The sequence below is a fragment of the Poecilia formosa genome, unplaced genomic scaffold (assembly GCF_000485575.1).
Source record: "Poecilia formosa unplaced genomic scaffold, Poecilia_formosa-5.1.2 Scaffold21, whole genome shotgun sequence".
In the NCBI taxonomy this organism is placed as follows: Eukaryota; Metazoa; Chordata; class Actinopteri; order Cyprinodontiformes; family Poeciliidae; genus Poecilia; species Poecilia formosa.
This window is the reverse complement of record NW_006799960.1, coordinates 3305571-3325941: the sequence shown is the minus strand read 5'-3', so window position 1 is coordinate 3325941 and position 20371 is coordinate 3305571. Positions and strand designations below refer to the sequence as shown.

At 40.4% G+C, this 20371-nt stretch overlaps 2 protein-coding genes across 4 annotated transcripts in view; both read left to right on the top strand.

The window, feature by feature from the left end:
• The window catches only part of pag1 (phosphoprotein membrane anchor with glycosphingolipid microdomains 1), a 57499-nt gene extending 45952 nt beyond the window's left edge, over positions 1-11547 (top strand). For both annotated transcript variants that reach the window (XM_007547761.2, XM_007547759.2), the window contains 5 exons: positions 1508-1604; positions 2624-2793; positions 2960-3391; positions 10316-10372; positions 10966-11547. In XM_007547761.2, coding sequence (XP_007547823.1) covers positions 1508-1604; positions 2624-2793; positions 2960-3391; positions 10316-10372; positions 10966-11307 — 1098 coding nt within the window. In that variant the 3' untranslated portion in view covers positions 11308-11547. The remainder of the gene's footprint in view (positions 1-1507; positions 1605-2623; positions 2794-2959; positions 3392-10315; positions 10373-10965) is intronic.
• A 4553-nt stretch (positions 11548-16100) lies between these two features.
• znf704 (zinc finger protein 704) overlaps positions 16101-20371 on the top strand; it is a 51111-nt gene continuing 46840 nt past the window's right edge. For both annotated transcript variants that reach the window (XM_007547757.2, XM_007547756.2), the window contains exon 1: positions 16101-16917. In XM_007547757.2, coding sequence (XP_007547819.1) covers positions 16657-16917 — 261 coding nt within the window. In that variant the 5' untranslated portion in view covers positions 16101-16656. The remainder of the gene's footprint in view (positions 16918-20371) is intronic.

Sequence of the window (20371 nt, the reverse complement as noted above, 5' to 3'; positions counted from 1 at the left end):
TCAAAGCCTGGCAGGGTAAATGGGGGTCTTTGTCTGTGAGCATGACGTGCGTTTCCTCTGTCACCTGCAGTCTCTCTGCATTGAATCTCTCTTATGCCTCTTACTCTTAGTATATTTGCAGGTTCTCTGTTACTGCGCTAAGGGCGATTTCTCTTTCATTTAGTCTGCAGTCGGTTCTATTAGACACAAGAGATGAAACAGACCATAACTATGAGGTCAAATAAAACATGACATGACGACGACATTTTCTTTCACGCAATGCTGTGGACGACTTTTAGTAGCGATGTAACGGAAAACATGATTGTTTAAAAAATGTCAAAGTGTTTTTTGTCTTAAGAGGACAAACAATGGCAAGACCACATGAAAAATATTGGGGTTATAAAACAGTTAAAACATTACATCATTGAAACCGGCAGCTGTTGGAGTGTATGGCCACTAGATGGGGATGTAGAGCTTCTCCTCCTTTCACACACAGAATGAAAACAACAAACCTAAACAAAGAACCATCCAGCTTGACACCTTTTGGTGATGTTTTCACATTTTCTGAACTCTTTAACTGAGGAACTGCAGAAACAAGAGAGCTTGAGCAAACTGCATGTTAACAAATCTCATCTCTGTTTTAAAAAAAACTGCATGCCACATCCTGTGATGATTGGTGTACGCATCTGCAACTGTGATTTGGAGTTGGGAATGGTGGAGGCAAACTTTTCATGCAGGCTAAATAGAGACGTCGATGTTTTACAGGCCTGCATGATGTTGCTGGAAGGTGCTCGTATTTAGGTGGAAGAACAGGATGTTCAGCTGCTGGAGCGTCCTTGTGCAACGCTGACAACTTGCCACTTTCAGAGATATTGCTCAGTGTCGCTGTGGCTTTTGTGGAAGGAAGTTTGGTAAAGCAGGGCAACAGATTTTTGTGTGGCTTACCCTTCTTGGATGAACTTTTCTAATCTTTGTGACATAGTGTTGCTGTCTTAGCACAGTTGATCTTAGATCAAAGAAAAACATGAAAGAAAATGTGTCCATTTGAGATTTTCTTTTGTCATGTTTATTTTAAAAACATGCCAGATGCCGACAATTTCTCATAACGCAAGTCCCCATACATGCAACACGCCTGATTAAGTTAGAATTTTCCTTTGTTTTTTATGCCAACAGAGAATGTTAACTATCTATAGAAGTCTTTTCTTGGTAATCAAGGAAAACGGATGCTTAATTAGGCATGAATAATGTTTAGATAATGAACTTAAAGTAGTGTGACCAGAATAGCTCAGAGAAGCGGAGATTAAAAGGCAGGGAAGCATGAAAAAAATGAATTAGTGCTGCAAATATGAGCGAAATATCCAGAAAGCAGGAGAATCTTTGTAGAGATCTGCTCCTCTTTATTCTGCATTGCGCAGATGTGTGAAAGTCAACCATTTTGTCCGAGTGGAGACGAGTCCCGATTGATTTTTGCTCCGCAGCGAGGTGAGCTCTCTCTGCAGTGACAAACATCTCATCCTTTGTTGTGCAGGTGTCGGAGAAGGAGATGGTCAGCCAATCAGTAGACAGTCCAGTGACTGACGCAGCAGTCAGCAGCTCTCACAACGGTCCTCTGACCAGCGGTACAAGTAAGCAGACACATTTAGCCTCAGAGCTGTGAGCCATCATGTTTCCGGTTCAACTTCTGGATGCTGTTGCTTAGTGGTACATCTATGGAAAAGTATTAATACCTCTTAAATCTTTTCCCATTTTCTCACATTAAAGCAACACACAACAAAGTGTATAATAAATCCAAGAAAGTGTAGACCACAGCTTACAAGTAGAAGGAAAATGATTTATTCTTAGACATCTTTGTACAATTAAACATCTAAAAAGTGTGTTTTGTTTCACTTCAGAGAATCTTTAGAGATTCGTTAATATCTCTAAAGAATAGCAAAACTTCATACCCAGACATTACCATTGACCTTAACTGAGTGACTAGGCAAAGAGAGCATTAATCTGCAGCTCTGGTGGAGCTGCAGAGATCCACAGCTCAGGTAGGGTAATCCGTTGTTGTGCACTACACAAATCTGCCAGTTTTGGAAGAATAGCAAAGCTTGTTGAATTATAGAAAGAAAGCCAACATGATCTTCCCCTGGAATTTTCCACAAGCCATGTTGGCAACAGTAAACGTGTGAAAAGTGCTTTGGTTCAGATTAGACTAAAATTTAGGGTTTTAAAACGTGCATCTTGCTGTGAGAATGCTGTTCTCCAGCAGGGATAGGGAAGTTGTTTGAGAGTTTGGGGGAATGAACAAAGCAGAGATGCGTCATTATTAGTAGCTTACAGTACTTAAAGCACATGTGACAAACTCGATGCCAGGGGGGTTAAATCCGGCCCACCATAGCTGTTTATGAGGCCAAAATGGAAATGAGTTTGACAGCCCTGTTTAAGGATTGACTGCTAAAATCTTAACAGAATAGCTCACCTTTTGGTGGTTCAGTGGGGGGGTCCTGTTTTGTCTGCAGAAGGGGGCCCACACATTTTAAGGATCATAATGTTACGCCTGGTTGCTGTACGTTGAAGTATGTTGTAACGTGACCGAAAAGGGAAATAAATTCAAGATGCAACAGAACAAAAATGTAGCCTCTGTCTCTTCCTTCGACAGTCCTCTCAGACACACAAGACACCAGCCCTCAGTTGTCCGAGGAGCTGCTCTCCAGCCAATCAGAGCTCAGGTCCTCCAAGTGTCATCAGGACCGAGAGCTTCCCAGCCTCCCTCCTGGCAGTGCCCCCATGGAGGACAGACCCCCAGCCTCAGGAGATAGCACTTACGAGGTCGGCATTTAAAGTCACCTTACGTTGTGTTTCTATTACGTCTGATGTCGGATGTTCTTGTCAGTACTGGTGAATTAAATGATGTTACAATGAGAAACCCAGAAGAATATTTGTTGCTTTGTAAACTCACACAGCAAAGTGACAAGTCTGCCTCTGTGGTATCCAGGTGGTGAAGGAGATGGAGGTGGAATCCCGCGACGTCAGCGTTGAGGACTCTCTCTACGAGACCGTCAAGGAGATCAAGGACACCTCGGTGCAGCCTCACCTCGCCAACGGTACTGTCCAGCCGAGCCCCGATGAGCCTCCACCTCAACCTCCCGCCCTCGTCAACGGCCACCCCAGCCCCTGCACCCCAGAGCGGGTGCCGCTGAGCGAAGGGGTCGAGTACGCCTCTGTTGACCTGCGAAAGAAGAGCCGACACAGCGCCGACATGGAGGCCAAAAGGCGCTCCGATAACGCCGCCGCTCCCTCACGCAAACCTGCGGAGGAGCCGGAGGAGGAGCCGCCGCCGCCCGTACCGAAGAAGGTTCTCGACGAGAACGACAACCAGCCAGCGGTGATGAATGGCGTGGAAGGGTCTGGGCTGGACAATGGAGAGGTGAGGAATTTGTTGCACACCAAGCAAGATGATTTTACATTTCAACGGTGAAAACTGAAATATGTCACTTTTATAAGCAGAGCTTTACAAAAGTATCAATACCACCTGAAATATTATGTCAGATTAGAAAGCATTTCAATCTCCAATGTATTTTTTCTGGATTTTATGTGATGGAACGACACATGAAGCTTATCATTGTTTTTTGGGTTTTTTTTTAAAATATCAATCTGAAAAATTGTGGTGTGCATTTGTATTTAGTCTCCTTGATGCTTTTTAAACACCTTTTGGTTCACTTAGCCCATTTTTCACAGACTACCTGAAGTTCAGTAACCAATCTTTTTCCAAGTCTAACCACAGACTCATGATTGAATTTATGTCTAACCTTAGACTGCACCATCATTTCATCCAATCCACTGAATCTCAGACTGGATTTTAAGATTGTAATCCTTCTGGTGGATTAACCAACACATAAATCTCAAATGTTTTGGAGTCTTTAAAGGTGAACTCTTTACTTGTGTGACTTCTGACAGCAATTGTTTGGGGTAGATTTTATTTATCATTTAAAGGGACCTGAACACAAATGCATGCAGTTTGTTTTTTTTGTTTTTTTGTTTTTTTCAGATTCCGTGTTTCCAACCCATATATAAATTTCTTTTGACAATAAGTTATGCAGCACTTGGCATTTATTGAAGTTTAGTTGGTGGTTGTTAAGAAAATATGAAAAACAAATCAAGAGGTGTGAATACCTTTGCACATTGAGATAAAAAAAAAATTACTCCAACTATTTTGAGAACAGTATCCTTCAGGATGACCATCACTGAGCACAAAGAGTGAAACAAAGAACTTTGATGATGTCGAAGAGAAGACGAAAATCGGGAGCCGGAGTTAGAAAAGCAGGAGGAGAAATAGAGATGAAATAGAGATGGCGATGGCGAGATTTACTCAGAAAGGCACCGAAAGGATTGGAAGGCATTAAGGAGAAAGAGTCAAGGGTTCGGGGTGAGAGATGGGAGGATAGAAAGCGAGAAACGTGAAGGAGGAAAACGCAGCAGCATACAGATGAAGTCCTCTGCAGCAACGAGCGAAAAGTAGTGAAGATGGTGGGATGATAAGGAAAAAAATGACACTGAAGAGGAAGGAGATATGAGAGAGAGAGAGAGAGAGAGAGAGAGAGAGAGAGGGAGATGTGGCGGTGAAGAGATGGGGATGATTGAAGAAGTGAAAACCGATAAACATCGCTGTAGTGTCAGGAGCTGAGCAAAATACAGCTACTCTCAGGAAGCTGCCAACAACACATCACATTAACAAGCTCATCACAGAGAAACTGCTTGATGAGGCAACTTTTCTAATTTAAAAGCTCTTCTCTGAAGTTATACGTGTTTGCTTTCATCTTTATTCACATTCCTTTCCCTTCCCCTGTTTTAAACGAATCATGTGGTTCGCCAGTTTGTAAAGAAAAGCTACATTTATTTGTTTCTGCTTTAGCTGTGAAACTAACCTTTGGGGGAAAAATAAAACCCTACAATACTTTGTCAAGAAGGCATCAAAACTGAATGAACTTCGGATAAGTTTCATAAAAAGAGAGACAGGGTGATTTCTGTTAAAGGTTTGCTATATAAAAACAATAGAGACCCACCCTGCACCAGCATTGTTTTTTTGGAGGGGGAGAAAAATCATGTGTATATCTATATTATATAACTAGTTTATTTTGATGAGTGTGTAGTCCATGCAGTCTAAATGTTATTCTCCATAGAAATTATAAAACATTTGATTTATGCCCCCAGTGCATAAATCAAATGTTTATGCATTCAAGGTAAAATTCAAGACTTTTACCTTGAATTTAATCTTCAAACTTTTTTTTTCTTTAAATGTAAATGTTGAAACAGCTCAAAATAAAAATCCTCCTATATGTTGTTCTGCTATCCATCCATGTTCTGAAGTTGTAGAGAGAAACAGGAATACAGTCTTCTAACATTTTAAAAATGTATTACAGCATGTTTGAGGTTCACATTAAACCTACATAGAGTCAATACTGTATATACAGTCAGTTTCACTCGTGCTCTTTGATGCAGTGATATTTTGCAGCTTGTTTGTTAGACCTAGTTTGTAGGTGTTTTCCCCCCTCCCCCATTCCCTCGGCTCCTGCTGAGAGGTGGGAAACATCGCAGTAATCAGTGATATGGCAGTCTGTCATCTAATTTAATTCCTCCTCTGAACATCTAAAATGTGTCACCGCTCCCCCTGTGTTGCCCCCAGCTGCCTATGCGGCCTCTCTATTGTCAGTAGCAGCACAGTTTTTCTCAAAGATATTGCCCGGTGTGGTTCAAAAAAAACATTTTATAACCATTTGTGTAAGCTTTTTTTATTATTATTTACCAAGATTTTCAAATGCATTTATCAGGTTCATTAGTTTGTTGCTGGTGGCTTGTTTGTAACGTTATTATTGTTTTCTCAATCTAATGGCCATTATTGTCAGAGTGGAAAAAAATAGTTTATTATTCTTTGATGTATCTTTAAGTAAAAATTGTAATCAACCAGTTTCCCCCTTGATCAGTTGGTCAGCGTTATTAAATTCGTTTTAAAAAGTACTCCATATGCAGCAGTGGAAATAATGCAAATTAACTCGTATCTTAGAAAAAAGGCATTAAATCTATTAAGTCTGTCAGCAGGTTAGAGTTTAAAGAACACCTAATGATTGCATCATCTATCCTAAGCTTTATATATGATATACATAAGTTGTTTTATGGGTATTTTTTCCAACGTTTGTCTGTTTATTATCATGTGGAAGTCAATGTGTTAATCGTTAGATGGCAGGAAATGATCCCTCTCCTTTACCAGTGATGCACCCTGATCTAGCAAGCTTCTGTATATCTCTATTCCTCTAAATACTGGCAACAGCATGTACACACATACACACGCATAACTACAAATATTATCTTTCATCCAACCACTAACAAATGGCTACAGCCACATGTGTTTTGCTTCTCCCATCCCCCTAATATCTCACACGCAGACAGCACAGCGTGTGTGTTTACATATATTCTGCTGCGTAGACGCCTCGGGGCTAACGTAAGGTTAACAGTGGCTGTTTACCGCTCCCTGTGGTGTATGACCAGGATGCCGACTGCCATTTGTCTTGTCAGAACCGGGTATTCTTGCGTCTTTGTGAGAGTTGGTGACCGGCTCCTCGGACCCCGTCGCTGTCAGTTACCTAGACTTTCATGATTTATGATCCGGGCCATAGGAACTCCTTATCTGTCTGGGTCCTCTTACACACAGACACGCTGACGCACAAATCATCTGTGAAAACACTGCAACGTCTTTATGTAAATATTTTAAGAAAAGCCCTCCGATCAGGCGGCTGCTCTGCTGAACAGAGACGGGCCAACCTCATTTATCAGCACTCTATGCAGAGATGAACAAAAACCCCTTAAATAAATGTATGTTTTTAATTCAGCAGGGTAGTCTTGCTCTGAATTTATTTATATTTTAATCTAACCTTTAATTTGTGTTCATTTATTCAGTGTTGCCCAGAAATAATTATGGTTTACTAAATTATCGGTTCTACATTTATTGACTCTGCCAACAATTAAAATCAATATAACTAAAACAATATTTAAATACATATGTCTTTTTTCTTTTTTTTTTTTGGTTGATCAGAGTGATTAGAAACATTTAGCAAGTCAGGACTTATTGATTTCTTTCAGAGGACTCTTCAAAATTGGAAAGACAAAAGGACATATTAAAGTTAGGCCTCATTAGTAAGAAAATGGAAAGTAAATAGCAATTTGCTTAAGTTTGTGATCAGTCAGTACAATAAATTGTTTTAACTGTTGGAAAGCAGATGCAGCAACATCTCCGTAACAGCGGATAGATGCAGCCGATTTGCCAGCCAGCGGTTTGAGACGCATGATGGAAAATTTTCTGCTCTGATCTGCAATCCAGATGGCGCCAATGTGAAACAAATGTATTTATTTTTTCCCCCCTCTGCACATCACCTCATTGCAGCTGTTAAGTACAGCAGATGATCTGTGATGCTGTGGGCCTTGGTAATCTAATACATGGATCTACTACTGAACTGAAATGTGTTTTTATTGGGTAATTCATTCAGATACAGATAAAAAAAATATATGGCCAATTAGAAGAGGGCAAAGGAGAGGATACTGGATGATATAGAGAGACTGTCTGAATACAAATTATCTAAGAGCCCTTTCTTTATTGTACAAGTGATTTTTTTTCTTAAGATTTCATAACATGAAATCTAGAAGATGAATGCACATAAACAAAGTAGTTTTTTTTTCTCAACTCTTCAAGAAATGTGTGCTAGCACAGTAAAGAGATGTATTTAACTTTTTTACGCATCTCTTCTAGAGGTGCCAGTAACTGTGCAGCATGCACTATACCATATATACTTACTGTTTACTGCACACACTAATGGATTTGCTGTATGAATTGGTGCAAACGGGGAAAAACACTCCCAAGCAGCTTCAGTTTCTGTAAAGCTGCAAAGGTGAGCATTTATTGAACTGTCATATACAACAGCAGCACATGTTTGCAGCGGCTTGATGCCTGTGGGCATGTAATGTGAGAGGCAGGAAATGAATTTGACCCCGCTGGAGGGCTGCCAGGTTATACATTTGGGATGCAGTCCAGGAAAACAGTGATCTATTCATCATTCAGCACTGCTGTGGACCTGTCGCGAAACGGAGTCATTCTAACATGGAAAACGTATTTGCTGCGAGATGTAATTTATCCTTTCTGTATCACCCAAGCTTTCTTAGGTCTTTCCTCCTGAGTGACCACATACACGCTCAGCCTAATGCGCTCAAACTGATTGATGTGTGCGTCTGTCAACAAGTACGTCACTCATGACTGACACGCCGACACCTGGGCCGTCCATCACATGAGGAGGTTGTAATCAGCTTACCGCAAAAGCCTTTCCTGCACGCCTTGTGTGTTATTAAAGCTCCTACATGCACGGAACATCAACGCATACACCTAATCTGCTCTCACACACAAGCACGCCAACATTTTATTGTTGGCCGTCAAAATATTTATCGGTTAGGTGTCGGTCTCATTTTGAGCTGGCGAAAGACAAACTTCTTTGTGTGCTTTTATAGTTTCTACATATGCATGTATATATACATTTGTTGTAGTCTGTATACAAACCAGATTTTACTTCAAGATTAAATGTCCACTTTGATTAGCATAAAGTTTTGAGGACTATTTCACTCTGAGACGCACGTCAAGGCTGTACTGACTGGGCCAAGAGTCGCCTGCATCCTTGTTTTTCTATAAATATGTCGCCCCCGGGGGCATCCTGCCTAATTGGCTGGCTAATTAAAGTGAAATGACAAAGGCGTCTGCTGCGTTTTTGAGCTCAGGTCGGATCTATAAAAGTAATCATGTCCCCAAATACGTGGCATCCATAAAGTAGTCGTATTGATTTTCACGCACCGGGGAAGAAACACACGTGAAGACACTAAGACGTACAGCTGGGCTGGACAGTTTGATGGATGAACTCTGTGCGCAGGTTGTGTCCTGCATGTTGGCGTGTGGTCCGAGCAAAGAGGTGGACGTAACTAAAACAAAGGGCTGCACCTCAGCATCCATCAGCTTTAACCTTGGGAACTCCAGCCGAGGACCTAATTTAAGTGTCCACACAAAAAGCTTTGTTTTTGTTTCTCTTTCCGCATGATGTAAGCTACTTAGGGAATGCCGGTGTGTGTATCGGGATCCTTGTTAGTTCTCCTGAAGTGCTCCGTCTGATGGGTTTGGTTGATTAATGGCTACCTCATCGATCATAAGACAAAATGGACAGAGGGCGTGCAGAAAAAGCATCCCTCTCCCTGTCGCTCCCTATTGACTTTAACTCAATATTTTTTTTTTTAATGAATGGGTGGTTATATACAACATTAGTTTCGAATGTATCGCAGAAGATGCAGAACATGTTTTCGACTTACACCAGAGGGGTTAGTTTAGAATTTCACCATCGATCGGCTCCAGAGCGTTCCAAGGCATTCATACAGATTTTTTTTTACCAGAGTATGCATTTTTCAGAAGTGGTCGATATCTTAATAGCATGTTTTATTAATGCAGCTCAATAAGAAGTGCAACTCTTCCTTAATTGTGTTCCTTCAAAGTTGTTGGGGAATGTCTTAGTTGGCTTTTTGTTGTTGCAGTCGGCTACTTTTAATCCTTTCTAAGGAGGCTGCGGATCAATTCTCCCTTTCAGCAGGTCATGCCCTTATTTTGTCTCCACATTGGCATTTCAGCCCAACCTACTTTCATTTTGTACCTGTAAACAAATCGTTTCATAACCGTGTCTTAAGCATTTGGCTCAATTAAAGAAGAAAATAATAATAAGATTCCCCTAGGTCAGTTTGTAGTGAAGCACCATAACCACTTTTTTTCCTGCAGTAAACTGTTAGCAGATTATTGATTACTTAAATCAAAGTAGTATGAAACTTTCATGTGTGTACAAATTGACTCACAGTCAGTATGAATCACCCAGTGTGAGGTTACTACTTATCAAATGCAAAACTTTTGCTTGTGGAAAGCTGGTATGTTTCAAAAGTTGGGTATGAAAACCTTGTTCCAAAAATGTTTAGAAAAAAATCTGTACCAAAAACCTTTTTTTTTCTTCTTTTTTTTTACCCCACAGAAGTTGGACGCAAAACGTTTGTGTTCCAGAAGAGCAGTCTGAAAACTTTTTTGTCTTAACAAAAGTCAGTATCCAAAGTTTTTAGCTTTACAACAGTCTATTTTGAAAACATTGTTGTTTCAAAAAGTTGAATCTGCCAAAGTGCAAAATGGCAAGGAGGTGGAATGACCAACACCTTCGTATCAGAAGTGAGCAAAAATGTTACTAAAAGCCTCTTTGGGGTGGCTGTTCTGAATCTGTTTCTCTGTATTTCTCCACAGTTAACTTCCCTGTCTCCTCCACCGGAATTTGAAGACCACCCACAATCAGACAACGAAGTAAGTGTGTGCAACTCGCTTATTCCCAAACCTGCATGTTTCCTGATCCGAGACAGCAGCGCTCTCTAAATGTTTGAATAGTAATCCACCAACAATCTGAAGTGCTAATGATTAAATCAGTCTGAACAGCATTTGGTCGTCTCTCGTTCAAAATCTGAAATACTCAGATTGATCAAAGTCTCAAGGAGTTCTCCAGTACCAGATCAATTTACCCCAGGTAGGTTGGGACTCTTGTCTTAAAACACAGTTTCTGATTCATTAAACCCTATTTTTATTTTTAGAAAAACAAAATTGGAGACTTTTCCCTTAAGACTACCATAGTATTAGATTAGCTTAAAAACAACTTTATATGAACTAGTCAAATGTGGACACATTTACAGATCTTTTCAAGCACAGTTTATGATTTTTGAAACTTAGACTGTAAAAAAAAAAAAGAAAGAAAGAAATATAAGAAAATTGGAGTTTGTCCAGAAAATATTTCTAAAACCTTGTCTTGTCTCCGGTTCTTGAACCCCTATAAAGTATCATATTGTCATGTCTTTAATGTTCCTTTCTTTTTTTTTTTCTTTTTTTCTTTTTTTTCCTCGTTTCAGTCACCGCTGTACTCTACTGTTAATAAGACGAACTGCAACCAGGCTTTTAGCGAGGACGACAAAGAGCACGACTACAGCAGCATCGCAGAGATCAAAGGTATTGTCCCTAACTCGTCCTCCAGCGACCTCTACGCCACGGTTCACGACATCTACGCTCAACCCGACGAGCCCCAGGCGGGCGAAGAGCCCCCGATGGACAGCTCAGATCCCGGCTACGAATCGATCCGCATCCCAAAGACTAGTAGCTCCGATGACGATCACGGAGCCGGGAACGGCAAGCCGGAGCCCGACTACGAGAGCGTGGGAGAGCTGGGCCTCAGTCGGGAGATGTCCCGTCTTTGAGTCGACTGCCTCGGCGTCGCATCTTTACAGTAGCACTTTGAAGCAGCTGTTCGGGATGCCTTTGATGCAAACTGCTTCTCACAGTTTCCTTATCGAGTGTACATCTTCTTTGCAGCTTAGGTACGGCTTATCATATCTGAACGTCACTTATCAACCAGAGCGAGACATCGGTACTGGCAGGCCTTAAAAACTCTGGGTTGTTAAAAATAATCGCAACATATTCTGGTCAACAGAAAGAGGGGGGAAAAAAAAGAAAACGAGATATTGATCTAGTGCCATATAACTTGCATAAAAGTCATTCACTAACTGTATTATGTGAAGGTTAGATTATTTGTATGGCTTCTCTGCAGCAGCTAGTTTTTCAAGCTTCTAGATAACTGTCATATTTTACTGAAGCATCAAGCAGCATATTTCTAGGCTTTCGTCTTTCAAGTTTGCAGCACCTCCACCGTGCATTCTCACTAGATGTTCCTGTGAAAGGGTTTCTAGCGGAAAAAGAGTCAATTAGATGAAACTGAGACTGCTACCTTCTTTAGCGGGCTTGACATTTGAAAGGTTGGAAACAGTCACTGCGAAGGAAAAAAAAATATGTTTTTCATTTGAGCTTTAGAGTTTCATAGTGCATTTTGACCTTTCTATAAACTTTAGGGCCCACAGCAACAGGTTTTGTACAAAACATATTGTATTTATTTGAATATGTTTATTATTGTGTAATTGTGAAATGTTTCTGACTGTGCTGTGAGAGGATTTTATAGAAGTTTCTTGCGTTTTCATTGAGATACTAAATGAAAGTTAACAGAGGGTTTGATGCCACTTCGGTACGTGTTCCTTTCATTTTATTGTCAAGATGTCAGCTTTCGCAAACTTTGAAGTACTTATGTGTTTAAATGACGAAACACACTTGCCTAAATGTATTCTTTTAACAGGTTTTTATCTTTTTGGTACAAGGGACAGTCTTCACCTTGCTTCAAAGCACTTGAATTATTTTAATGGTACTACAGAAACCATCACCACAGTTCAGTTTTTGAAGCACCTTCAACATTTATTAGCACCTCTAATGAAGACCTGCACAAAGCCTTAAAAATATATTAATTTGTATTTAAGGAGCATAACTCCGCTCTGAAATTTTCACAAAAATGTGCTTTGGATATACGTCTTACCACCTTACTTACAGTGTGTGTGACAAGATAAACACTTTCTTCACAGTATTGAAAAGCGTAAATATATTTTTTGACTTGGACTAGAAAGAAAAATCTGGAAACCTATCTGGGAAATAAGTTTCCAGATTTGTTTTATTATCTAAAAGACGAAACCTCAGAATGTCTGACAAATTAGTCCTGTATACATTTATCTTTGATTTGCCACATAGAAATTTAGGCTTCAGTCGTCTTTTTTTATCGTTCATATGGTTTTATGTCGGTGACAGAACCCTTATTTAAATGTTTGTCCAGAAAGTAAAAAAAAGAGCAGTTTCACCTTATTACCGTTTAGAAGGTTTTAGATCAATAATTTCACATTTATGTGGTTTTTGATACCCCAGGATTACAGGGCCAGCAGATTGAAATTTTTGCAAATTGCATAAGATCACAAGCTGCTTTCCAGAATCTATGTTCTGCGTAATATAATGCAATCTGGGTTTACAAGGAGTTATACATTTTTAAAACATAGGTGATCTACGTTGTCAGAAAAAATGTGAAATTGTCCTTTACCACATCTCTGAATCAAACTTCAGCTTTGTGATTTTTAGGATGTGTGGATTATCACACTGCTAATGAAATCAAACTAGTGAGATGTTTTTTGTTTGTTTTTTTACTGCAATGTCCAAAATGTTGTAAAACCACAAAAAATATCTACAAATGTGTTTTGAACGGTGTAGAATTTCCCTCTATTAATATTTTAATATTATTTTACATTGCTATTTTAATAAATATCACAGGTTTAAGTAAGACTCCAAATAATGTGATTAAATTTAGTAAAATATACATTAAAAATGAATCAGTTTCACTATTTGTAAATCTAAAGGGACATTTTACAATATTTTTTATAAGCCAAATAATTACTACTTAAATGTTTTTTTTTTCCTTAACTGATCAAATGTTCTCAAATTAAAGGCTGAATTATTATTATTATTATTGTGTGTGTGTGATTATGCTACTCCATTATAAGATGCATTTATTTTTAAGTCTTTTGACACATCTTTAATATGGGTGCCAATGAATTCAGAAGGTTTGTAAGTGTAAACTTTGAACACATGATGCATTTTAGACCCATCTACTCAACAGCTTGTACTGACGAAATGCCAGCCAAGGTGTGTATATAGTAAAAGCACTATTTTAACCAACTGTTATTCACAGGAAATGCTATGTAATATTGTACCTATTTGTGAAATGTCAATATTTTATTAAAGAACAACAATGAAGAACCACCGTCTTGTTTTTGTTTGTTTTTTTTTAGTTGATTGTAACAAAGTGGCAACTAATCAGATGTGAGTGACGTGGTACAATTATTTTGGTACAAGCATTGAAAGATGAGTTTGGTACTTAAATTTAAAAAAAAAAAAAAAAGGTCTTTAAGTATGTTTACTTGGTTGTAATTTTGCTGTATTTTTTGTATCCCTCTTTGCCACAGTATACTCCCCTCGCAGAAAATTACTGTCATCTGTTTCCACCCACATCCAAATATTAAAGTGTTACAGTATCTCCAGCTAGTTTGTTTCATGAGACATGATGGAGCTTGTTTGTGTTTTAAGCGCACACAGTCGGCCTGTTCTGACTGGTAATCGATTCTTAAATGATGCACATTTTTAAATATTCTTCTCCTAATGTTTGGTCTTTGAACGAGTCTGTGCATTTTGCCCCCGGTGCTCTACAGATAAAGACCAGTAAGTAAGTACACATTTCAACAAGAACGTAATGGTGAGTGTTATTTATACCCTCCTGTGTAAGAAGAGCAAATATTTGAGGGCATTGCTTCCCTATGCAGTAACGTAGCTACATATCGGGTAATCAGATTTAATGTTGTTCTCAGAATGCTATAAAGGACCTCTAAGGAAATGCCAAATGGAGACGTTTTAGTGCCAAATCTAATCAGGACAACATATATTAGTAGACCTAAACTCACTTCTGCTCCTTCTCCTCCTGTCCTGGTCATATAAACACAGATTTTCCCCTGCAAGGAGGGTGGGTCTAGTTGAGGTTTACACAAGTGCACCCCTCCCTCTGATGTCTTTTCTTTAGCTCTAGTCCTCCCCTAATGAGGCCGTTTGTTCCTCCCGAATAGGCAGCAGACAACTCTGTAGTGACACCCGCCTTTGATCAAAGGGCAAAGCCCATTTTGGCAGTTACTGTCACATCTGCTCCTGCGCCACATCAAGTTTCCAGTCTTTACAAGTAAATATTTTATCACATGAAGTGTTCTATTAAACAATGAAATGAAATTTGTGATTTTTTAAAATGTTTTATTCTGAGGAGCACTCGCAATGAGCTTTTAGACTATGCAGGATTTTTGACAAAGAAACAGACATTTTGGATTCGACGATAAATACACAGTAGATGAAGTGATATTGAAGTACATAAGTCTAACCATTCCAGGTTTTCCAAGCGAAAAATTTTATAACATTCTCGTCCAGTGTCTAGCATCCTTGCACACCCCAAGTTTCCATGTATTTTAAAATACTTTTGTGTGATTGACTAACACAAAGTAGTGTATAATTGTAAAGTGGAAACATGATGCGTAGTTATTGACATTTTTCAGAAAAATCTGAAAAGTGTGGCATGTGTTTGTATGTAGTGCACTTGAGTCAAGACTTCATAGAACCATCGTTCGCTGCAATTACATGTGCAAGTCTGGAATCAAGCATCTTTGGCCATTTTCTTTCCAACTTATCTCAAGCTCAGTCTTTCCAAGAATTATTAATTGGCTTGACATCTGGACTGACTGGGTCATTTTAGCACATATTTACTTTGCCCTCAAGTTCAACAATTATTACAACTTCACAAAATGATCATGGAGAGAGTGTCATACTTTCCGGCGCAGCGCCTCCTCTGGCTTCTGGTATTGCCAAGGAGTATTAGCAGTGCATGCTAATAATGTATATCTTGGCATTCTCTATCAGTGGTAGTTGGTGATTAGCAGAAATGGAAAAGAAGAAAAAGCATTTCAGTTTTTAGACTGGACAGTGTTTGAATCATTCTTGACTGGTTGCAAGTTCTTTTTCTTGTCTACAAACTTTCTGAATTAGTGTAAACTTTAATCTGTGTGAAAAGAAATAGGCTGTTGGTGGTGGAGTTTGAGAGGGGGCGGGGGGCCAGAACCACCACTGGTTGACTCACTAATACATCCTCATGCACTCCATTTTATATTTCAACCAGATCACAGTAATTTACGACTCCCATGGTACTTTAAAAGTAGGTCACACATCCATCTATAACTAGGTTAAGGAATAAAGCTTGTCTGTCTGGTCTATGATTTTTTTTTTTCTTGTAGCCTAAATATCCCCTTTTTCCCACTTTCCATCTTCCATCCACCCTCCCATCTCGTTTCCTTTCCATCCTTGCGTCATTGTTTTGAATGGAGCACCCTTCAAGAGTTGCATTACCCTCCTTTGCAGGAAAAGGGGGAGCGGAGGGGGCTTGTGGAGGCGTGTGCTTCGTCGTCCAATTGCAGCCCGTCTTGGCTGCCGGACCGCACATGTTTACAGGCAGCGATCCGCCGGTAAAGGCCCCGCTCGGTCGGAGCAAAGAACGGACTGGATTTAGACCACAGTCGGAGCCAGAGTCATCAAACGGTATTGTCTTTATCATTTTCGACACTTGAAGCAGGTCGGCGATGTGTTTTGCAGAGCAGAATAAAATAATTCGACGTATTACGAGTCGCCTGCCTTTGTCCGGGACCTTTTGACTTGATTGTGTCGCCATTTTGTTTAATCGTGAACGAATGTTGTTACGGCTTCAGAAGGTTGTGATCACTCCGCGTTTTTCCGCCGCCCCCCTCGCAGCTCGCTGGGAGCAGTGGGGAAAACAAACAGGTCGAACGGAGGAAGATTGGTAGCCGGTTAGATGTGGAGGCTGTTTGGTAGCGAATGGTTCGTGTTTATGCCGTACGGTGCTAATTCAAAGTTCTGCGGCTTGAGTCCCCTGCATTCGGGACGCAGTTCGGAAGTTTTTGCCTCCCCCACCGAGTATGTTGTCGCTTTCCAACATTTTCGTAGAGGTTGTTGGAGCGCGTAGTCTACCCGCTGCGGTCTTGTGCCATTCCCGACGTTTTGTTCACCGCCGGCCGTGTTTCGACGTTTAATGAATTAAAGTTCCTGCGGGGAGCGCTCTGACTACGGCGACACACTCGGCGGAGATGCACACCAGGCGCCTGGTGAAGCGGTCGATCCTTGGCAGCCGCGTTTATGCGACGAGCCCGACTGGGGACGGTGCCCCGGTGACAGGAGTGGTTCAGGCTGTCAAGCAGGAAAACAGGGACGCGTCCGCCGCTGGACCCCGGCGCAGCGTGTACACCGTGCTCCTGCAGGACGGAAGCCTGAAGGAGTTCTCCGAGGAGGAGATAGCCGCTGGATCCAACCACACGGCGGCCAAAGGACCGCTCAAGTCCAGCCTGAAGGTGTGTGTCTGCCTCTCTATATGTTTAAGGACGGAAAGGGCCCCGACCGGCGGGCTGCGCTTCACTGTTGTTGTGCGGTGTTTTGCAGCGTTTAACCGCTTCCTGCACGGAGCGGATTTAACGGTGTCAGCCACCAATGCCGCTCTCTGCAAATTTAGTCGGTTAAAACCAAACATGCATCAGTCAAAATATAGAATAGATCCGTTTTGTTGCATATTTTATCAAATAATGTGCTGTCATGACATTTGGCGATGACACATATATGGGACAAAGAGGGCTTGATGGGGCCTGCGCAATGTTTATGTGGGCTGGAGGGTGGGTAATATGAAGGAAACAAACACGCTCTGACTGCAGCTGCAGCGTTTTGGACCGACGTGAGGAACTCGTTGTACAATTTTGCACTGAACAATAATCGCATGCAATTTTGTGCATGCACCATTTAAATGCATATTTTCGTCGAATTTGCGTCGTATTGGCACATTCATTCATTTAGTATACAGAGTAATCACTGACTTTATAGCTTTTGCAAGCATAATGCTCTTTTATTTTTGTTAAGCACTTTGGGGAAACTTGCAGTTTTTTTGAATTTGCTCTGTAAATAATTAGACTTTTTTTTTAATGATAGACCGCAGGTTCTTGCTTGAATTGCGCCCTTTTCTGGTCTCAACAACAGTTGAATAACAAAAAAGTAAAGATGCTCTTGAGTCAGAGATTAGAATTGGCCAATGTTACTTTGACCAGGGATCATGCTGAAAAAAATCTGATGTTTTCCCCTTAGACTGAATGCATCAAAATTATCAATACATCACATTTTATTTAGTGAAAAAAGCCAATTTGTCATCATCTGAATTGATACCGAAAAATTGGGATTGGCCAGGTAATTATTGATTTGTGCATCTCTACAATAAAATAAAATAATAGTAAAGATGCTTTTTTTGTGTGTTTTACATAAAATACAGATTTCAGGGCTCAAGCTGCTTTTTAAAATAATTTCTGCACGAGGTAGATTAACTCTTAAGTATTTTCAATTCTGTGGCTGAGATTATCAAATTCAATACAGATTTCCTGCAGGACACTGAAGTTCCCCTTAACTTATAATCACAGTCACTTTTTTTTTTCATTGTTTTCAGTGGGCACAACACTGACCATCTCCCTACTGAGAGGACCTGCATTATGAACAATAGAAAACTGGACTGGGGTCTCCCATAGGGCGTGTTGCTCTGAGTAGTGAGCGATGTCGTCTACATAAAAATATAAACGCTGTGAATGGGATGTCATGACGTCAGGTTAGCATGCCGCTACATTGCAATTCCGTCTTAAAATATCCAAAGGTGAGGCAACGATGCTTATCTAATGGCAAAACTTGAACGATAAAGAGTGTGTGAGCAGGAGAAGCCAGTTGAGTGTTTTCTGTTACGGGGCAAGCTTGTGTTATTCTGTCCTTACAGTAAGGGAGGTACTGAGGAATGAGAGACTGAGTAAACAGCTATTTTTTTTTTTCACTCAGACTTTAATTTTTTTTCCCTCCTCGTGTTTGTTTATGTCCGGTTTTGGTGTCACAAATGAAGTAACATGCATTCTATTTCTGCAGCAAAAAGGAAACCTGTGGTCACTTTTATTTCCTCACAGTTTTGACTATCGGTAGCAGCATTTAGATTCCAGACCCTCTGTTGCAAACGCTTATAAATCCATTACCAACTTAACTCTTTACAAAACCCCTTATTTTTAAGATCTTGATATAACCTTGGAGACATCGCCAGATGTTTGCCTTGTTTTTTTTTTCTTTTCTTTTTTTTATTCATACTTTGTTCATTTTCATTGCAGTTTTGTGGAAACAAAAGCTGTTGCGCTGCAGCGCTACAGCCACCAGTGCAGGCAGAGTGCAGCTGAGGCTGGCTGCACAATGGTCAAGTCTCTTTCAGCACGACTCAATTCCCACCGAGGTCGAAAACAAGCCATAAAGCGAGGAGTAGGAGGAGTCTGCCCGTGCAGTGTGTGTAGCTCCATGTGTGGCTCCGTGCTGCCTATGGTGTGCATCAGAGTGTGGTATGGCTGTAATTTCCCTCTGGTGTGTGTTATTCCTAAGCCCCAAACTTCTCGAAACCTTGGATTGGGTCCTGTTTTTGAGAGCTTGCAGCCTCGTTTGAGCAGAAGCAGCTGCACAGCCAATAAAGCAGGCACCCTCAGGTTGGCAACGGGTGGCATGCCCCAAAGAATCTGGATGCTTGGCACCAAGCCCAGTCCTGCAAATGAATGCCCCCTCTTTTTTTTTTTTTTTTTTTTTTTTTTTTAGGGGGGCTGGTGGGTAAACTGGGTGCCACTTGTTGACTCGTTTACTTGCAAAAGTATGTTTTGTACCTCAAGCAACAACGATTTTTCTTGATGCTCAGTAAAAAAAAAAAAAGACCAGCTTGATTTTGTGTTAAGCGTCCGCCAGCGCAGGAGTCAACGATTGTTGACAGAGGCTGAGTGACTCTTTTGTTCTGACGCTGAGGTCCCAGGCATTCCAGCGCCGGCTGTCTTAATTGGTTGGTTGAACAACATCAGGATGAAAACCAGTGTGAACAAATGTGGGTGTGAATGAGTACATTTTTTTTTCACATTTATTATGCATCACAATTATCTGATAAAACTCTGTTATTACTTGCATATTAGATGTAGTTTTCGTGGTGATGGGTAGAGCTAAATCCATCACAGAGAGCTTTTTCTGATTTTCATTTTTATCTATGAAGGTGAGCTGGCCTGGCCAGATTTTATTGACATGCACTTTAATATAAACATTAGCAAGAACCTGCTGTAAGCCCCATGATGACGTTTGAGGATTTTCAGAGATTTCTTTTAGCGTCTTGTGGTCTTGATTTTGGGACAAACTTGCTGGGGAGGCCTAAACTGTCCCAGACAGTTGTGTTGAATGTCATCCACTTGAAGACAGTTATAAATACAGGCATGTGGCTGATCTAAAAAAAAAAAGTACAATCTTTTTAAATTTCTCACTGGAGTCATAAGGTGAGAAACTTACTGTACTTTCTGAATGTGCTCAGCCTTGCACCTTAAGTTCAAGTAGCTGTTGTTTGTAATACACTTATTAAACAATCTCCAGTACGCATTTGCTAAGAATGTCTAAAATACAAATTCATTTAAGAAAAATCATACTGCCTTGTAAATTCCAACAAATAAATATTTTACTTTTAAACAGCTCAACCTACAAAAACAATAAATGCTCACCAGTGCCAGCCTTTCACGGTTCCTCTGGATGCTTCTTTAACTTTCTTTGAAGCACAGATATTTGAATCTTTTTTTATAAGTATATATATGTTGCTGACTAGGTTGTTTTGCTGCTAGACTCAGTCTTACCTTGAATAAGATATCAAGTCCAAAAGAAGCTGTAGAGGAGGGCTGGAGAAACATGAGAGCAAGGAAGAGGAGGACTGTCTTACTTTGATCATGATTTGAA